This window comes from Arvicanthis niloticus, chromosome 16, assembly GCF_011762505.2.
Source record: "Arvicanthis niloticus isolate mArvNil1 chromosome 16, mArvNil1.pat.X, whole genome shotgun sequence".
Lineage (NCBI taxonomy): Eukaryota > Metazoa > Chordata > Mammalia > Rodentia > Muridae > Arvicanthis > Arvicanthis niloticus.
In genome coordinates, this window is record NC_047673.1 from 36,345,168 (window position 1) to 36,363,335 (window position 18,168).

Below are 18,168 nucleotides of genomic sequence, written 5' to 3' on the forward strand. Positions count from 1 at the left end.
CAATAATTTACTAAACATTTTTTAAAAGCCATTTTTTTCTTACTGGTCACCATGACTCCCTTAGTTGAAAAGTGAACAAATATTCTGAACAGGGAAGTTAAATATATTATGCCATTATTTGTTATCAAATTATTGAGGATTGTTTATCACATTAGAATAATGAAGGAAAGCCACAAAGAGGCTATGTATAGTCTCTCTAATTCCTGTTTCTTTCCTCTTCCTCCCAAGTAACTAAATTAAGTTTGTTTCACTCAAAGAACATTTGTATTAGTAAAAGAACCCATTTAGGAATTGTAGCCGTCTGACCCAAGCCAACTAGAGCAGAGGATGGCTGTGTGAATGTTCTCACTGTCTCTAAACATCTGCCTTTCTCTCCAGTCAATGCCACTTGGCCTGAGAGGGCTGGACAGGGGCTATTCTTGTTTATCTCTGGATCCTCCCCGATGTCACAGTGCCACCACTTATAGAGAGAGGAATTCAAGCTCTCAATGCTACTATTGCAAGGCTCCCAGTCCTTGCTAGGAAGCTGGTTGAACTTTCAGACCTAAAAATGTCATCGGTACTTATTGACCTTTGTTCTCATCAGAATCCATCTCCTGAGAGCGTACTACATGCTAGCATTCAGCATCTCAGCAGCAAAACAAAAACAAAATAAAAATTCCAAAAAAGAAAAAACAAACAAAAAAACTAACAAGATCAGAAATTAGAAATGCTTTTTGATTTGACAAACTTTCTAAACTTTTCTGTCTGATGAACTTTACAGTCTTCCACAAGTCCTTTCCTTAATCAGCCACAGTCTTCTGTTTCTACCAAAATGTCAGCTGAGTCCCTTTCTTCCACGAGAGGATAAAGTCTCAACTGCCTTGCAGCGATAAGCTTTTCAACACTGAATGACTCCATTCCCACCTCATTTCTCTTGCAATTGCCTGCCTTGGATCAAGTGCTAGAGTCCAGCACCTGTGGCTAGTGAATGCTCAACTGCAAACAGGCTAACCGGTCTAGCAGAATACCAACCTAACTTTAGACTAGGAACACTACACTAAGACAGCCCTCTTAGCAAAACTGGACTGAGAACTGTCCCTATAGGACCCAGACAACTATTCTCAAGACTTTGGGGTCAACCTTCTTAATCTGAAAGGCTTCTGTATTTCCTAAAAATACCAATGGACAGTTGAGACAGAATCCCTCTCTGGGATGAAAGCTATTTTTAATCAGTAGTTGTTCCTACTGATATAAAATTCAAAATCTGTACATATATAAGATGCCCACTAGGTATTAGATTAATTTTTAAGGAAAAGCACAAATTTAGTGACCATAAATAAACCTAATTTTCCTAATTACCATCAGCAAACACTTGAGCACCCTTCAACTCTTTTTTAGGTACGGGGATAATAACAAAAAGAATCAATTATGGATCCTAACTACATGGTGTTTACACCTGAGAACACTACAAAGCATCCAGAAGCATGACAAGCCTCCCAGGTGTGATAGTCCACACCCACAGTGCCAATACTCAGAAGCTGCAACAGGAAGAGGAAAAGGTCAAAGCCAAAGGCGCTCGGGGAAGGGGGTGCCTAGGCTGTGCGTGAGAACTCTGTCCAAGCTTGAGGGCCAGGGTTTAGATTCCCATCATCTTTGTTGAGTGCATACACTCTGTAAAAATGGAGCTTCAGAGGATAGAGACAGGCAGATCTCTAGGGCTCACTGGCCAGCCAGTTTAGCTCCAATGCGAAGCTCCAGCTTCAGTGAGATCCTGTCTCAATAATGATGACGATGACAAGGATGATGATGATGATGATAGTAATGTGGAGAAAGAGAAAGACACCACTATTGACCTCGGCCTCAACATGTGCTAGTGCACCCACACATACATGCACGTGCGCACACACACACACACACACACACGCATGCATGTAGCACATACATAAAATAAAAATTGTTTTTATTAAAAAATAGTTTTTTATACAATATATTTAAAAACTGATTTCAGTTTCCCTCCCCCAGCTTTTCCCAGTCCCCCTCCCAAACACTTCCTGACCCACTCAAATCCACACCTTTCTTTCTTTCATTCTCTCTCTCCTTAGAATACAAATGGGCATCTAAAATAATAATAAGATACGATGAAATCAAACAAACCAGAGTAACCAAACAGGAAAAAGAGTCAAAGAAAAAGCACAAGAAACTTTCACACAGAGAAAAAAAATCCATAAAAAAATCAAATCAGAAACCATAACATATAAACAAAAGGTCTATAAGGCTTTTAGTAAAAACAAAAACAAAAAACTCCAGACAAAGCATTGTATGACAAAACAAACAAAACAACAACAACAAAAAAGAGAATTCCAAACATGCCATTGAGTGCATTTTGTGTTGGCCACCTATGCTGGGCATAAGGCCTGCCCTTAAATGTGGTTTATATGCCCAGTGAGAAAACTAGTTGGAGAAAACTGATTTTCCTTTGTGAGTGGTGGTTCATGTCCATGTCCCCTCTTGGCACTGGGAGCCCATCCGGCTTACACCTGTGCAGGCCCTGTGTGTGCCTCCACAGTCTCTGCAAGTCCACAAGTGTATCAGTCCTCTTGTGTCTGGAAGGCCAAGTTTTGTTGGTGACCTCCATCCCCTCTGGCTCTCACAGTCTCTCCACATCTGCCTCTTGGCAGAGAAACAGTTTCATGAAGTTAAGCCACTCCTATTCTCCTGGCCCCAAAGGACTCCAGCAGTTTTCAGTTTTATGATAGTATCAATCAACTTGATGGAGATGTCGACTGCTGACCTTTGGCCTGGACTTAGGCAAGTGTACCCACACACACATGCAGATACCACATATACAATATTTTAAAGTTCAAGACTAGCCTGGGCTATATAGCAAGACTCTGACTCCAAAAAACAAAAACAAGTCTTTATCTACTGTTACCAATGTGTGTAGATTCCCCCCCCCACACACACACACAGAAGGAAACCAAAGAGGGAGAGAAGGTGGGAGGGATGGGATAGAAAAGGATTTTTATCCAGCCCATATGTAAAGCCTTCGAAGTGCAAACTTCTGAATCTGAATTTCTGTAGTATTCACTGTTAAGCTAGCTCCATTTGGTTGACTGCTATCCAGCCTCCCGCTCCACATATGGCAGATGACCTGTGTGGTCCAGCTTCTCATCTACTCCCACAGAACTTCCAGATATCTTACACTACACCACATGTCTCTGCTTCCCAGCCTTTCATTCATAAAGAGAACGTTTGTTTTGTTTTTTAAAAACAAAAACAAAAAACAAAAAACAAAAAAACCAAAACCAAACTCTAATTACTGCACATACAGCAAACAGTGGGGCTTGAGTAAACACCACCTGTAAGACAGCCTGAATATTCTGACAAACATGCTCTTCAATTTTAAATGACTTACAACCTAGAAAGTAACTTCCTGATGATTATAGGTAAAGCTGTCACAGGTATTCGAGTTGAAATAGGACAGCCAGTAATATCATTCCCCGGGGTTAAAATTCACCCCTTTTATAACCTGAAATCGGGGTTAGCTGTCTTACTGTCATGTTTCAAGTGCTGGGCTTTTTCCCTCTAATTCATCTGCAAAATCATTTTTCTAGATGATAACTTAAATTTTCCCCCTATGCAGAACAAATCCAGGAAGTCTGATGGTGTGTGCTCTGAAGGAAATGGAGTAGCAATCCCCATGGTGAGGAGGTTGGGGGCCCTGATAGGTGAATGATAATATCACAACTGTGAACCTGACCCCACCATTTGCACTTCTTTCCCTCACCTACATTCATATCCAACCACTCAGCTCTTGGTTTCTTTTTTGCTTTATAAACACCACCAAAAAGTATCTTATTTATTGTCTGGTTCCCCACGGGAATATAATCTGCAGTGAATAATACTTTTATGTGACTTGCTAATTCAACCCAAATTTCTAGAATATGTAAGATTTGGATTATAAATGATGCTCAATAAATATGTACTGAACTTAGTTTATGTTCTTATGTATAATATTTAAGAACCGTGGTGTGCCTTATAGGTTTAAAAACAAACTGGTAAATGTTTAGGATCCTTACTTATTAGACGTGGAAAAAGAAGGAAGAAGACATCTACTTACCAACTCTAAGTTACAAATGAAAACTGTACAGCCAAGTCAAAGTTTTTAAGTGGAGTAGACATTGCTAATCTTTTGAGACTGCCAATGTGTTTCCTGAGTCTAATGAGTGAGGATGCCATTCTGAAGTGACAGGCTCTGGAAAGTCATTTTGAAGAATAGAAAGCTCTTCCAGAAAGTAATAAACGGCTGATAAGCAAATAGAAACTCTGGGGACAGAAGTCACTCTAACAAACGTTTTATGAAGTTGAGCCACTGCCATTCCCCTGTCCCCCAAGATCTCGGGCAATTTCAGTTTTATGAAGATATCAATCAGCCAAGTTCCAATAAAATGAAGGTCCTTTTAAAGGGTTGGTAGAAACAGGCTGGAAGCAAAGTTTGACATAGGGCAAACAGAGGGTCAGTAGGAAGGAGGGCAAAGCACGTTGAAAATACAAGTCTTTCCTACATTCCACAACATAACCTACATATTCCTGCATAACCACAACTCTGATGCCCTACTCCTCCCTGAGGACAGCTTTTCCTCTTAGCAGAAGACAGTGGTTCCTGGTGAGCACTCCCCACCCCAACCCCGTCAAATCAGACATCCACCTGAGCTGCACTACAACTTAACCAACATGGTGGAAGACAAGACCTTACAGGTGTGAAGTGCACCGGCCCCATTGAGTGAGTTACCTCGAACTGGGTGACCTGAGTTTTCTCTCCTGGAAACCGTCATAAAGTTATCTCCCACCCACTACGGATCGAAGACCCAGACAGGATCACCAGTGCTGAATTCGAAGCCTGTCTCCTGTGGGTGCTGTGTGCAATTTTTCTCCAGCACTCACCAACTGCACTTCAACAGCGGAGACCTGCCTGGATCTCTCCGTGCAGAGGATGGTGGATGAGTAACTACAGTTGCCTAAAACCGCGCGCGTGGCCAAGACCGCGCCGCCCAATCTTCCGCGGGCTTCGGCTGCTGAAGAGCCACCCTGCGGGAGCCCCCCGGGGTCTGCGCGCGCACGAGGCCGCGGGCACGCGAGGCAGCCGAGACCGGTACTCACCCGCAGCGGACAGCGGACGGTCGCCGCCAGCCGGCTCCAGGAAGAGGCGAAGTCCGGCGGCTGGGCGCGCGGGCTCCAGCAGACGAGCGCGACCAGTGTCCCCAGCAGCAAAGCGGCCGCGGCGCAGCTCAGGTACAGGCTGAGGCGCAGCAGCACGGCGCCCGGCCCCGTGCCCGCCGCCGGTCCCCAGCCCGGGACCAGGCAGCACAGCGCCAGCACGGCCAGGGCGGCCACGGCCGCGGGGCCCCGCCAGCCCCAGCCCGGGCCGTCCGCCGACCGCGGCCGGTCCGCGGAGCCCCGGGCAGCGCGGCAGGCGTCTGCGACGGACGTGGGGCCGCGGCGGGCGCCGCTGCTGTCGGTGGCATCGCGGTGCATGCTGCTTCCTGGGCCGCTGGCGACAGGCTCATCTCCCGGCCCACTGCCCCCCGGCGCCGCCCCGGGCCGTGGCCTGTGCGCGGCGCCCCGCCGCCTCGCCGCTCCCGCCGCCGCTCGCGAGGCAAGGGCAGCCCGCGCTCATGCCCTCGCCGGCGGCCCTGCGCGGAAACCGCTCTAACAGACACTGCCGCGCCCCTCTCGGTGCCGCTGCCCCGCGCCGGGCCCGCAGCCGCCCGCCGACCGGGCGCGCCCAGGTAGCGGGACCGCGAGGGGACTGAAGCCCCACGGGCTTGAGACGCGCGGGGGCGGGGGCGGGACCTGCGGCTGAGTGACAGTGGGGCGGGGTCGCCCCGCCCACCCGGGGGCGGGGGCGGCCGGAAAGGGGCGCGACCAATCGCAGTGGACCTCGCTACTTCCCGAGCCCCACCCCCGCCCCCCGGGGACCGCGTCTGTTCGTGGAAAATTTTGCTGCAGGTGTCAGAAGCCTGAGTACAGCTCGACTCAGGTGCTCCCTTATTTCCCCCCCTTCCGCTTCTCCCCTTGGTTACAGCCCCGTACCAGACGCCGACCTTGTCCTCTAGTTCTCTGGTTAACCTAAAACCGTCCCTGATTCTCACTTTTACTACTTTCTTCCAACCGACTCCCACCGCCCAAGGGTAGCCTGTGGTTCTCACTTACTTATGGAAAGGCTCCCAGAGAGTCCCCACCCCACCCCACCCCACCCCCGGTGCCAGAGAGTGTACACAGCTGCCATAATCGATTTGGCTCCGATTTTGTGTTTTTGTTGCCAACAACTACTCGGTACAAAAGCTGTTACCCACGCAAAAGAAACTGGTTCAAATAATTTTGAGAGAACATATTTTCCTCTCCTATCTTGGTCACAGCCGGTAGTCTACAGACGATGTTTGCTGAGAAAAAAGATGTCCGAATGTTGCTCAATATTATAACAGAGCTGCCAAAGCCCATAAAGGATGTTGACTGTCTTGGAGGGATAACGGAAATGAAGGAGTTCTGAAGACACTGGGAGGGGAGACAGAATAGAGAAGGCAAAAACGAATGAAATAAGAAAATAAGGGAAGCTTGACAGATAAGGAGTTAGGACCTCTCCCCATGACACTGTAAAGAAGAATTCCAAATTCTTTAACTTGTACTATTTTGTTTTGTGACAGGGTCTCTCTGTGTAAACCTGGCTATCCTGAAACTCACTATGTGGACCAGGCTAGTCTGGACCCCCTCAGAGATCCGCTTGCCTCTGCTTTCAGAGTGCTGGAATCAAAGGTGTGCAGCCTAAGTTTGCGGTGTTCTCTAATATGTTGATTGATAGTGCCTTCCGAGTAACAGACAAGTAGAATAAGCATTACAATGCAGGGTTATATATTGTGGCTACACTGTTTTTTTGGTTTGGGTTTTGGTTTTTCTGTAAAGGGATTGTTCCATCCGTAATAAGTATTGTGTCATTTCATCAAAAAAAGAAAGAAAGAAAGAAAAAAGTCACAATAGTCGTGAAGTAGAGTACTTGCTTGCTTAAAATACAAATGACACAAAAAGCTATTATTCAAGAGGATGCACAGGTGTACATAAACAATCCACCCATGTATTCATTTCAAGTCTTCATAATAAATTTCCCCAATGGCATATGGATTTCAAGTGCGAGGTGAAGTCATGGATTTAAATATCATCCCTAATATTTAGTTCTAATAGAATATAGGATTTAAGTGAATTATTTTTATAACTGTTTTAAAACAAGTATGTTTCTCATGTTTCTAAAGTTTTTAAAAAAGATTTTTAAATTTTATTTTATGGGAGTCCTTCACTTGCATGTGTTTGTTTGTGTACCATGTGCATGAGGTGCTCACAGCAAGAAAAGAACTGGAGGTAGGGCAGCTGTGAGCAACCATGTGGATGCTGGGAACTGAACCTGACTCCCCTGTAAAATCACTAAGTGCTCTTAACCACCGAACTGTCTCTCCAGCCCTAAGCTCACTGCTTTTTAATACTAATTGGTATTCACAGAACATTTCGTTCTTTTATACGGGCTAAGAAAACAGAGGAAGATAATGAGTTTCTCATACCAAATGTAACTACAGAGAAAAGCTCTAGACATTTCATCTCCATCCAAACAGATACTGTCAAGCCTGATGACAAATGGGAAATAGAGGCACCAGAGGTGCTTGACTCACTCAAAAAGCTAGTAGACACTAGAACTAGGATTTGGCGTTTCTCCGCTTGAGACTCCCTTCATTTCTACACTTACCCTCTGTACCACAGCATTTCTGAAGAGCTCCATGATTTTAGCATCTCACGTTACAAAGGAGCAAAAGCAGGGTTTTATAAACCGGTGAGTCTAAGTCCGGTGTGCCATGTTATAGAATATCCAGCTGTGTTGCTCTGTGAGAACAGAAGCATGCTTGTTGCCCTGGCATGGACAGAGTGAGTATAATTAGTAAGGGGAAACTTGCCTAACATTTACTGCATGCCAACTCTGTAACTAAAGACCATGACCCTGCAGTAAGTCTGGTTCCCAAGAAGAATGCAGGGCTGGAGATGTGCAAACCCACTGTCTGAAAACTGCCTCAGAGCACACTCTCTTTTACTGCTAGGCCAGCTCCGATGCTTCTTATTTACTTCTTAAAGTAGAGTTAGGCCTCTACTGTGTACTGGAGGATCACTGATGTGAAGTAACACAAAGGGACAGACGGGAATAGCTGACCTCAGAAGGCATTGAAGAAAAGGAGGCACAGAATCAGTACCTCATCTTAATCTGAGTCACTTAAATCTGAGTCGAAATGTCCCTTCCAGTAGTTACTGTGAAGTCCTAATGGTTCCTTTGAAAAGCTTTATTATATATATTGTATTGTATTGTATTGTATTGTATTGTATTGTATTGTATTGTATTGTATTGTATTGTATGTGGATGGACCTGAGTGTAGGTGTGTGCACTGGGCATGTGTCCACGAGGCCAGAGTTCAGAAGAGTGCATCAAGTTTCTGGGAGCTTATGCCACCCAGTAGAGGTTCTGGGCACCAAACCTGGGACTTCTGGAAAAGCAACAAGTGGGCCACCTCTCTAACCTCATGTCCTATCAGTTTTAAGGACTGAAAGAGAAAATTTTAAAAAATAATGTCTTAGGTGCTGAAGAGATAGATGGCTCAGCAGTTAAAAGCACTGGCTGCTCTTCCAGATCTGCTCTTCCAGAGGTCCTGAGTTTAATTCTCAGCAACCACATAGTGGCTCACAGCCATCTGTAATAGGATCTGATGCCCTCTTCTGGTGTGTCTGAAGACAGCAACGATGTACTGTCTTAATAAATTTTTAAAAAATCTTTAAAAAAAAAAGTAATATCTTACCTATATATTTTTGTTACTGTACTCTGACAGGCTCTATTAGAGGCCATAAGGCAATCTTCACCATCTTGTAGAAATCTAAATGGGAATGGCTTCTGGCTGAACTTCCAATGAAAATAAGGAGGAAATGACTGTTTAAATGCTGGACAAAGCAGGTGGACAACACTGATCTTTGTCTAAGAATGTATTAGTAATGTTTACGGGGTGATGAGCCTCTAAATGCAATTTTAGAACATATGTAAATTTTATAGTCAATGGAGTTTTATATTTGTAAGTAAAAATATTCATATTGAAAACTTATGCAAAGTGAGAGAGTGAGATATTTTGGAACAGTCAAGCCTGATCGGAATGCCTCCATCAAATTCCTCCTCCAAGAACCCAGGGAACTCCCTCAGAAGAGGAGACAGAAAGAATTTAAGAGCAGACTGGATGGAGAACTCCAAGAAAGCAAGGCCCTCTGAATCAACATGAGCAAAGCTCATATGAACTCACAGAGACTGAGGTACCATGCACCCGGCCTGCATGAGTCTGCACCAGGTCCTCTGCACATATTATGGCTTCTAGTTTAGTGTTGTAGTTTAGGGATTCTTGAGGGGGTAAAAGAATTGGTCTTGGATTCTTGTGCTTTCTCTTGGGCTCATTTCTGCTGTTGGTTTGTCTTATCCAATTTTGACATGATAGGTTTTTATCTTATTATATTTGATTCTGTTGTATTTTATTATTGTCTCTTAGAAGTCTATTCTTCTCAAGTGGGAGACCAAAATGGAATGGACCCGGATGGGAGGGAAGGTGGGGAGGAACTGGGAGGAGTAGAGGGAAGGAAAACCATAATCAGGATATATTATGTGAGAAAGGAATCTATTTTAAATAAAAGGGAAAAAAAGAAAACTTATCCAAAGTCATTAATCTTTAAAAAGAAACAGATTTTTAAATTACTGAAAGCTAAATCAGCTTATACCAGGACAAATAATTATCAAAGATCTATCCTAAAACCGAAATCCAGAGAATATGATGTCAATCATCTTTGCATAATGAACTACCCCCACATAAGTCATCTATGAATGTGGGGGTACAAGTCTGACATGTGGGGTATAAGCTAGGCTCAACTGCAAGTCCTGCTCTTCCAGTCTGGGTCTCCAGTGGAGACGGAGCAAGCTAGCACCCAGCGTGTGAGTCACTGTCTTCCTACGTTCCAAGAGGTTTAAGTTACTTCACATGACAGTAATGGGGATGGAAATTTGCACTTTGTTTATAGCTTTTGCTGTTTTGTATTTTTCCCCTTTGATACCCTCAGGAGAAAACAAGGAGCAATGTACATGTGTGTGGGGAGTCTTTCATTTAATGTTTATGTTTTTGTATAAGTGTGTTGGGGTAGGGTGGGGTGAAGTGCCCTAAGTGGCTAAAAGAGACATTGAATACCATGGAGCTGGAGATAGAGGCATTGCAAATTACCAGATTATCACCACTCTGGGAATGGAACTCATGTCTTCTGGAAGAGTGGCCAATGCTCTTACCCCTGAGCCACTCTACCACCATCATCCTGCCCTCTACATGATGGGTATTTAATAATAAGTATAACTCATCTGTTTACTCTTTCAATGACCTACCACAATTTGGCTGAATAAATACACTAATCAATGTTTGGTGGATCATCAGATCACCCAGATCAGTAGAGTCTAGCAATTGGTTACTAAAAATACATTAGCCGGGCGATGGTGGCGCGCGACTTTAACCCCAGCACTTGGGAGGCAGAGGCAGGCAGATTTCTGAGTTGGAGGCCAACCTGGTCTACAGAGTGAGTTCCAGGACAGCCAAGGCTACACAGAGAAACCCTGTCTCGAAAAACCAAATAAATAAATAAATAAATAAATAAATAAATAAATAAATAAAATACATTAGTTCCCATTTCTGGTCCTTGGGGATCTATAATCTATAATCCTTATCATCTGTCTCCTCCTATTGAGGATGGCATCAGAGGACACAGACAAGTGATATTTATGTTTGCCAGTTGTGACATCTATCTTAGCCATATAATTTATTACTAATACACTAATATTTTCAAATTATAAAACCTAAAAATAATTGTAAACTCAACTGCCTTTTAATATCCAATATTAGTGATTGGCAAATTGTTAAGACTATTTGATATCACATGACCCCAAAATGCATACGGTTAAACTTTTGAATGTTCTACATGCTACTTCACTACTTTTTTTTTGAGGACAGAGAAAAATTGATCACCATGGTCTGAATGTTTTAAGTCTCCTTCCAAATACCTATGCTGAAGCCCAATTACTAATGATTGGCTATGGGAAGGTGTGACTACAGGAAGGACATTTGTACAGCCTGTATGGGTGATGTTAGAGCCTCTTAAAAGGGGCTGAAAGGCTATAGAGATGGCTCATCAGTTAAGAGTTCTGGCTGCTCTTCCAGAGGACCATGATGAGATTTCCTGTACCACTTGGCATCTGTAATTCAAGTTCCAGGGCATCCAACACATTCTTCTGGCTTTATTGGACACTATACCCAGTCAAAACATCCAGACACATAAAATAAAGGTTAAATTTTGTTAAGGGGCTATGAGTCAGGTGTGATGGGGCAAGCCTGAAATTCTAGAACTAGAAGAGGAAGATCAGGAGTTGAAGGCCATCCTCAGCTGTACAGTGAGTTTGAAGACAATCTGAGCTCCAGGAAACCCTCCCTCAAGAAAGGGGAGAAGACATGAAGTGAAAACTTAAGGGTTCTTTGGAGAAAATCAGTTGTGTTGGAAGGTGTTTTGCTGGGGCAAACACATGAAGAAATGTTTTCCTGAAGTGGACACAGGTGGAGAAGGAACGTTTTGCTGAAGCAGCACAGTAGAGAGGATGTTCTGCTAAAGAAAGCACATGAAAGGACACATATGTGATGAAGAGTTCTTTGCTAACAACATGCATGTATTGGTCTGCCTAACATTTTGTAGTTGAACTGCATTTGTCAGGACTCCATAGAGAGAAATGCACCAAAAAACTTCTGGTGGTGTGCTATAGTTTCTTGCCTTTTCCACAGACTCAGGCTGATTGGCAGAGTGATGTCAGATAAGACAGAGGAACATGCTGAGGCAAGACACATGGAGGACAGGTGATGTTTGGAGGGTATAAAGAGGACTCAACGGACAGTGACAGGCTGAGCTAGGCTTGCTTATAGAGTTAACTGGGCAATGCTTGTGGGTCTTAAGTCTTCGTTGATCTTCACTTCACTGCTGGGAGAGGCACCGCCTGTAACTTCTCCTGGCATTCCTGCTGGTCCCTCTCACTGACTCATACCAAGGCTGAGGCCTGGGTCTCTCTGCTAGGTAGTGCCACCGATGTTGCTGACCTGGTATTTCAGTGAAATGTTTGCAAGTAGATCAAGCTATTAACCTGTGATCTGAACTGCCGATTTCCAGACATCACAGATGGGATTTGCTCCAAAGAACCATTTCTAAACAGGTGCACTTCCCCCGTATACTTTCTTCTCCACTACCTCTGGTGGGTGGTAGGCTAAATTGAGGTTAAAGCATTTAAGAATCATCATTAAAAATAAGGTTTGAAACTAATTAAAGTTACAAAGATAAGACACCCGCCTTGACTCTTACACCAACTGAGGGGACACAGAGAAGAAGCCATCTCTGAACCAGCAATTAAGGTGCCTTATCTGCTGGGACCTTGAACTCTGACTTTCCTTTCTCCAGAACTATGAGAGAGAAAATACTCTATAGGATTTTTGTTAACAGCCTGATGGACAAATAATAATAAAGGACAAATAATAAGACTTAAAAAAAATCCAGTCTCCAAGAGAATCATTATTAAAAGTCAATTGCCTTTATTGTAAAATACACAAAACAGAAATTTTACCATAGTAACCATTTTCACAGTGTAGTAGTAATACATTCATATTGTGTAACTATCCATGTCTAAAACTTTCTCTTCCATAGAAACTCTGCCATCAAACTTGTCATCCCCTCCTCCCCAGAACCGCTTCACATTCACTCTGATTTGTATCCATGAATTACACTATCCTAAGCCTCTTAGAAATAGAGTCATGTATTTGTCTTTTCTGACAAGCTTTTTTTTTTTCATTTAGCATTGTTTCTTAAACTTTCATGTCATAGCATGTATTAGAATTTTGTTCCTTTTTGTGGATGGGTAAAATTCCACTGTGTGCAAGTACCTGTATTAACATTTTATGTTCATAGACTTTGGTTGTTTCTTTATTTTGAGTATTATAAATAATAGTGTTATGAATATGGGTGTACAAATATCCAAGATGCTGCTTTGAATTTTTTTTGGGCATATGTCCTGAAATGGGATTGCTAGCTTATATAATTCTATTTACTATTTTCAAGGAAATACCATAGAATTGCCTATCCTGCTGTTTTACATAACAACTATGCAAAAGGCTCCCAGTTTCTTTGAGTCTTGTCCGTCTTGTTGATCTTGTCTATTTTTAGTTTTTGCAAGGATTATTTCTAAAATAGTAACTCTCCTAGTGGGGCTAAAACGGACCTCATCGTTTGATTCTGTACGCTTGATGTGTGGGTACAGGTGTACTACAGTGCAGCTGTGGTTCTAGGGCAACTCTGTGAGCACAGGTATGTCATAGAAAAGTCGTGAGGGTCTAGGGCACCTTTAAGGAGCCAATTCTTTCCTTCCACTGTGGAATCTAAAAATCAAATTCAGGTTGTCAGGCTGGCTTTGCAAGTGCTTTTTACTAGCTGAGCTGTCTCCCTGGCCCTGAATGTTTTCTTGAGTTCTGAGATCTGATTCTAGTCATCTGGCAAGCACATTTACCTACCAGACATGACCATCTCACAGGCCTTCATTGATTTTGACATGCATTTCCTTAATGAGTGGTGTCTTAGTGACTTTTTTATTGCTGTGTCAAAGCACCACCACTAAGGCAACTTATAAAGCATTTAGTTGGGTTCCCAGTTTCAGAGGGTCAGAGTCCATGATTGCAGAGCAAAGGCATAGAACAGATGACAACTCCCTTCTTAATCCAAAAGCAGGAGGCAGAGAGGTAGAAGTCTGCTGAGACCTTTACCAGAGTTCACCCCTAGGGCCATACCTCCAACAAGGCCACACCTCCTAATCCTCCCCAAACAGTTCCACCAACTGGGGACTAAGTATTCAAATCCATGGACACATAGAGGCAATTTTCATTCAAACCATCATACTTAGTAAAGTACCTATGTTTTCTTGTGCTGTTGGTTATTTGTATCTTCTTTGGAGAAATGTCTACTCAAACACTTTATATCTACCCTGGAAATCAGTGACAAAATATTTTCATTAGTTAAAATTAAGTGAAATACTTTCTTTGACCCAACAAAATGAAACAAAAAAAGTTCCTCTTTGTTAGTAATCAGGACCCAAAAAATATAAAACATATTGTTCAAAATAAGAGTTCTTTCTTGAGTCTGATGGCTGCAGTTGTGATCATACACATACATTTGGTTAGAAACACCTAGATACCTAGTGAAGCTCACCTCTGGGAGTGTCTGGGAGGGCATTTCCAGAGACATCATATGGGCTCTGATCTCATCAATGGACTGATTCTTGATGGATTCATAATATGCTGGCATTATTAGCAGGTGGTAAAAGAGAGGAGGTGGGGCCTAGGAAGGTCACTAGAGGTATCTCTAGAGTTTTACCTTGCCCTGGCCTCTCCCTGTAGGCCAGATTCTCCAGCCTTACAATTACATGAACTGCTGCTCTATAGTGCCATGAAGGACTGAACCCTCTCAAAATGTGAGTCAAACACATCTTTCCTCATTGTGTTAGATATTCTGTCATGGCTCTGACAAAACAAGACAGTGGTAGTCCCTAGGATATAATGTTGTCTGTGCTTGCTTTCTTTGTATTTTCATATAAGTGCTGAGAACTAACTATGGCTGTTAACAAACTACTACAAAGTTATGTATAAACAACATCCCATTTAGTTGGATTAAGGAGTTGTGGAGGTCAGAAAGCTAAAATCAAAGCAGATTTGAGGTCTTTCGGGGTAGAGCCCATTCCTTCCCCTTTCAGCTTTCCAGAGCTGCCTGCATTCTTTGGCTGACTCTTCCACACATCGCTCAACTATTTTGTGTCACAGCTCCTTCAACTAACTGACTTGGAAGCTTTTGCCTCTCCCTTTTATAAGGGCCCTAGTGATTGATTACACAATGAGCTCCTGGATAATGGAAATCTAAGTTCCTGTGCCATATAAAGTAACATGTTTTCATACTTTGGCGATTAAAGGATAGAGACCAGGAGTGCAGTGCCATTCCTGACCCTATGATGGATCAAGAAGAAATTAAGGCACTCAACAGTCTGTACAGATCATTTTTAGATTGCTTAAAGTGGACCTCATAAGGGCCATCCTTCCTAGGTTACCTGCCCGTGGTGCACATTAACTATGCTTCAATTTGAAGGTTTTTTTGTTGTTTTTTTTAATTCCTTTGACACTGGGCTCACGATATAGCCCTGGCTGGCCTGGATGTCACTATGTTGACCAGGCTGACCTTGAACACAGAGATCCCTCTCCCTCTACTCCTAAATGCAGAGACTAAAGGCATTCTCCACCAGTACTGGTTTGTGTGAACAGAGCTTTGCTGAAATAAAATCGAGCAAACACACAGTCGCCCTCCATTTTTATTATTGTCGTCTTGTTACAGAATTACAAGATTTCAGCGTCTTTGTAGGAAACTATCCCAGATGTCTAGACCTACCGCAGCGTCGTGGGTATACGAGCAAGTGATGCCCTGGTCAGCAGGGAGGCCTTGGTGGTCTCCTTTCCACGAGCCTCCAAATCCTCGCGAGCCCCTGCGGAGAAGCTGTCGCCCCTACAGCACAGGCCTGATCACTGTGACGGGGTCTCCCGGAACTATGGACGACAGGAACGCCGGCCACACCATCTTCTGCAGAGACTCGGCTCCGCAGTCGCCCCGCCTTTCCCCTTCCGCTGACTCTATCCCCAGCAGCTTCCGCCCGCGCTCACGTGTGCGCGAGTCTCGGTTAGCTGCTTATGTGGGGGAGGGGGAAAGCTGGAGGTGTGACTGCGCGTGCGCAGAGCGAGCAAGAACCCGAACGCTCCGCGCGGCGCGAGAGTCGGTAGCGGCCACAGTTCCCAGGTGAGCGGCTCACGGGCTTCCGCATCCGGTCGGTCTTCCAGCGGGCGAGACACCCTCCCCTGCGTTCGGGGTCCGTTTCCCCGGTTCGGTGCCCGACGGAGGCGAGCACCCGGGGTGGGTACCACCGAACCTCCACGGGAGGACACAAGCTGTCCTCAGCCCTAGGCGCCGCCACCTCGGCCTCGCCAGCCCGCAGGGCGACTTGGTAACCGCTACTTTAAAAAAAAAAAAAAAAAAAAAACCGGTAGCCCGGCCGGCAGGACGCTAGAGGAGGCGTGGATTCGGGGTCCGAGCCCACTGCTGCCGCTCTCCGGGCACTTGAACCCAAACCCACAGGTCTGAGGAACTGTCTTTTGACTGCTATGTCCCAGAGTCTGAAGAGGGTACTGACTGGGGTCGTGGACGAAACCTCAGATCCCTAAAAAACAGATGTTCAGTTTGGGCCAAGATTTTTGCTTAATTTGGGGCCCTATTGTGTACATATCGACAGATAAGGACTATCTCAAATGTACAAAATGACGTTTTAATGGCAGGTTATTTGTGTATTATTTCTGGTGTATTGTGAAAGCACTGTTATTTCTACTGTTAGCTCTGCATGAGCTAAACATCACTATCCAAGCGACTTCCAGGTAGCTTTGACAGAAACCTGTCTGGTTCCACCAGAGGGTTGCTGTGGTCTCATAAACTGTCATTTGATTTTTATCATTTCCCGGTGTATTGTAAGATAATCTTAAGGATCCTATAAAACTACATTTTTTTTCTTGCCTATTCCCGAATGTAGTTGAATAGTAGCAACCTTGATGTAAATTTTAGCAAAAGAATTGTTAATGGGGGAGGTTGTCAGATACGTTTTCCTGGAAATTAAATTTATGTGCGTACAGCCACTCTTGCCCGGTAGAAATTCTGAATATAAACACCAGAAATTTGACATACCTTAGGCAGTGGGCCAACTCTCATGAGGAGAAAGGAAAGTTATCAAAACACGCTGGAAACATGGTGGTTTTATTCTTTTTACATAGAAAGCAAAGAGCAAGAACCTGGGCTGAGCCTTAAGTCTCCAGACCTGTTTGTGGGATAAACATTCTTTAAATGTTTACCTAATTGTTGTAGGTCTTTTTTTAGACTTTGTGGATATAAAGGTGAACGAGACGTCTGGAGTGCCCAGTCTGGTAAGAGTGGGTGGCTATACCACCTTCTCGCCCCATTCTTTCTTCTCCATTTTTCTCCAGAGCTCAGGTGATCCTCTTAATTCAGCTTCACCTGTAACTGGCTTATAAGCACTGGGCAATTCTAGCCAGCCTAGTGAGGAGGCTACTGTAGGCAAAGTTTTAGGCAAATTTATTCTCTTCGGGTTCTGCTGTTGGACCCTGAAAACTAATTAGACAAGACAGCACAGTGTAGAAGGCCACAGGAGGATTTCAGATGTCCTTCATCTGGTGCCATTCTCGGGCTCTTTTGAGAAATGGCCTTGTTTGGCCTGGAACTCACCAAGCAGACTGGCTGGCCAGCAAGTCCTTAAAGATCCACCGTCTCAGCACTAGGTTTAAAAACACACGCCTGCACCCTCCCCTCCCCCCAGGTGGAGCACTGAAGCTATTTAAGCTTTTCTATCTCAACGAACTACTTCTGAATAAAACTAAACATACACTTCAGTAAGAAGTCACATGGCTGTTTGTAAAAATGTACTGATTCTGAGCAAACCATTAATAAGAACTTCTGTTATGATAACTGCTTTTTAAAAATAAACTTATTGGGGGTACGTTCATTAGTATCTGTGGAGGTTGGGAAAACTTGGAGGAATTAGTTCTCCTTTTCATCCTGTAGGTCCCAGGAGTCAGACTCTGGCTGGCAGGCTTGGTGGCCAGCACCATTAATGACCCAATGATCTCAGTGGTCCTAAAATGACTGTTTACGGTTAAGATTCTGCAATCTATCTCATAATTTAGTGATTTTTGTCTAGTATGACATTCTTCAATTTCAAGAAAATTACTTTAGAGCTAGTACAATGTTTTCTTAGGTCTATTTACTGCCGGGTCTATCTATTTGGGAAGTAGTTTCCTAGATGAAGTAATATTGCCCTTAACACTTGAAACTCCAGTACCACTCAATGTAAATTTCCATCCAGCTGTCTTATACTACCAATTAGTAACAATTTCGAAATTCTGTAGATCAGTGACA

The 18,168-nt window shown here is 43.9% G+C and overlaps 2 protein-coding genes across 5 annotated transcripts in view; one reads left to right on the forward strand and one right to left on the reverse strand.

Annotated features, from left to right (window-relative positions):
• Positions 1-5,820, reverse strand: part of Snx25 (sorting nexin 25) — a 104,124-nt gene extending 98,304 nt beyond the window's left edge. The window contains exon 1 of the mRNA XM_034520954.2: positions 5,143-5,820. Within this exon, the coding sequence (XP_034376845.1) occupies positions 5,143-5,517 (375 nt within the window). The 5' untranslated portion in view covers positions 5,518-5,820. The remainder of the gene's footprint in view (positions 1-5,142) is intronic.
• Positions 5,821-6,347: 527 nt separating this feature from the next.
• The window catches only part of Cfap97 (cilia and flagella associated protein 97), a 42,048-nt gene continuing 30,227 nt past the window's right edge, over positions 6,348-18,168 (forward strand). The window contains exons 1-2 of one of the 4 annotated variants that reach the window (XM_076914096.1): positions 6,348-6,795; positions 15,535-15,990. In XM_076914096.1, coding sequence (XP_076770211.1) covers positions 6,725-6,795; positions 15,535-15,990 — 527 coding nt within the window. In that variant the 5' untranslated portion in view covers positions 6,348-6,724. Of the gene's footprint in view, positions 6,796-12,691; positions 16,327-18,168 lie in introns of those variants that run through there. The other 3 variants (XM_034520955.2, XM_034520956.1, XM_076914095.1) reach the window with 3 other exon arrangements.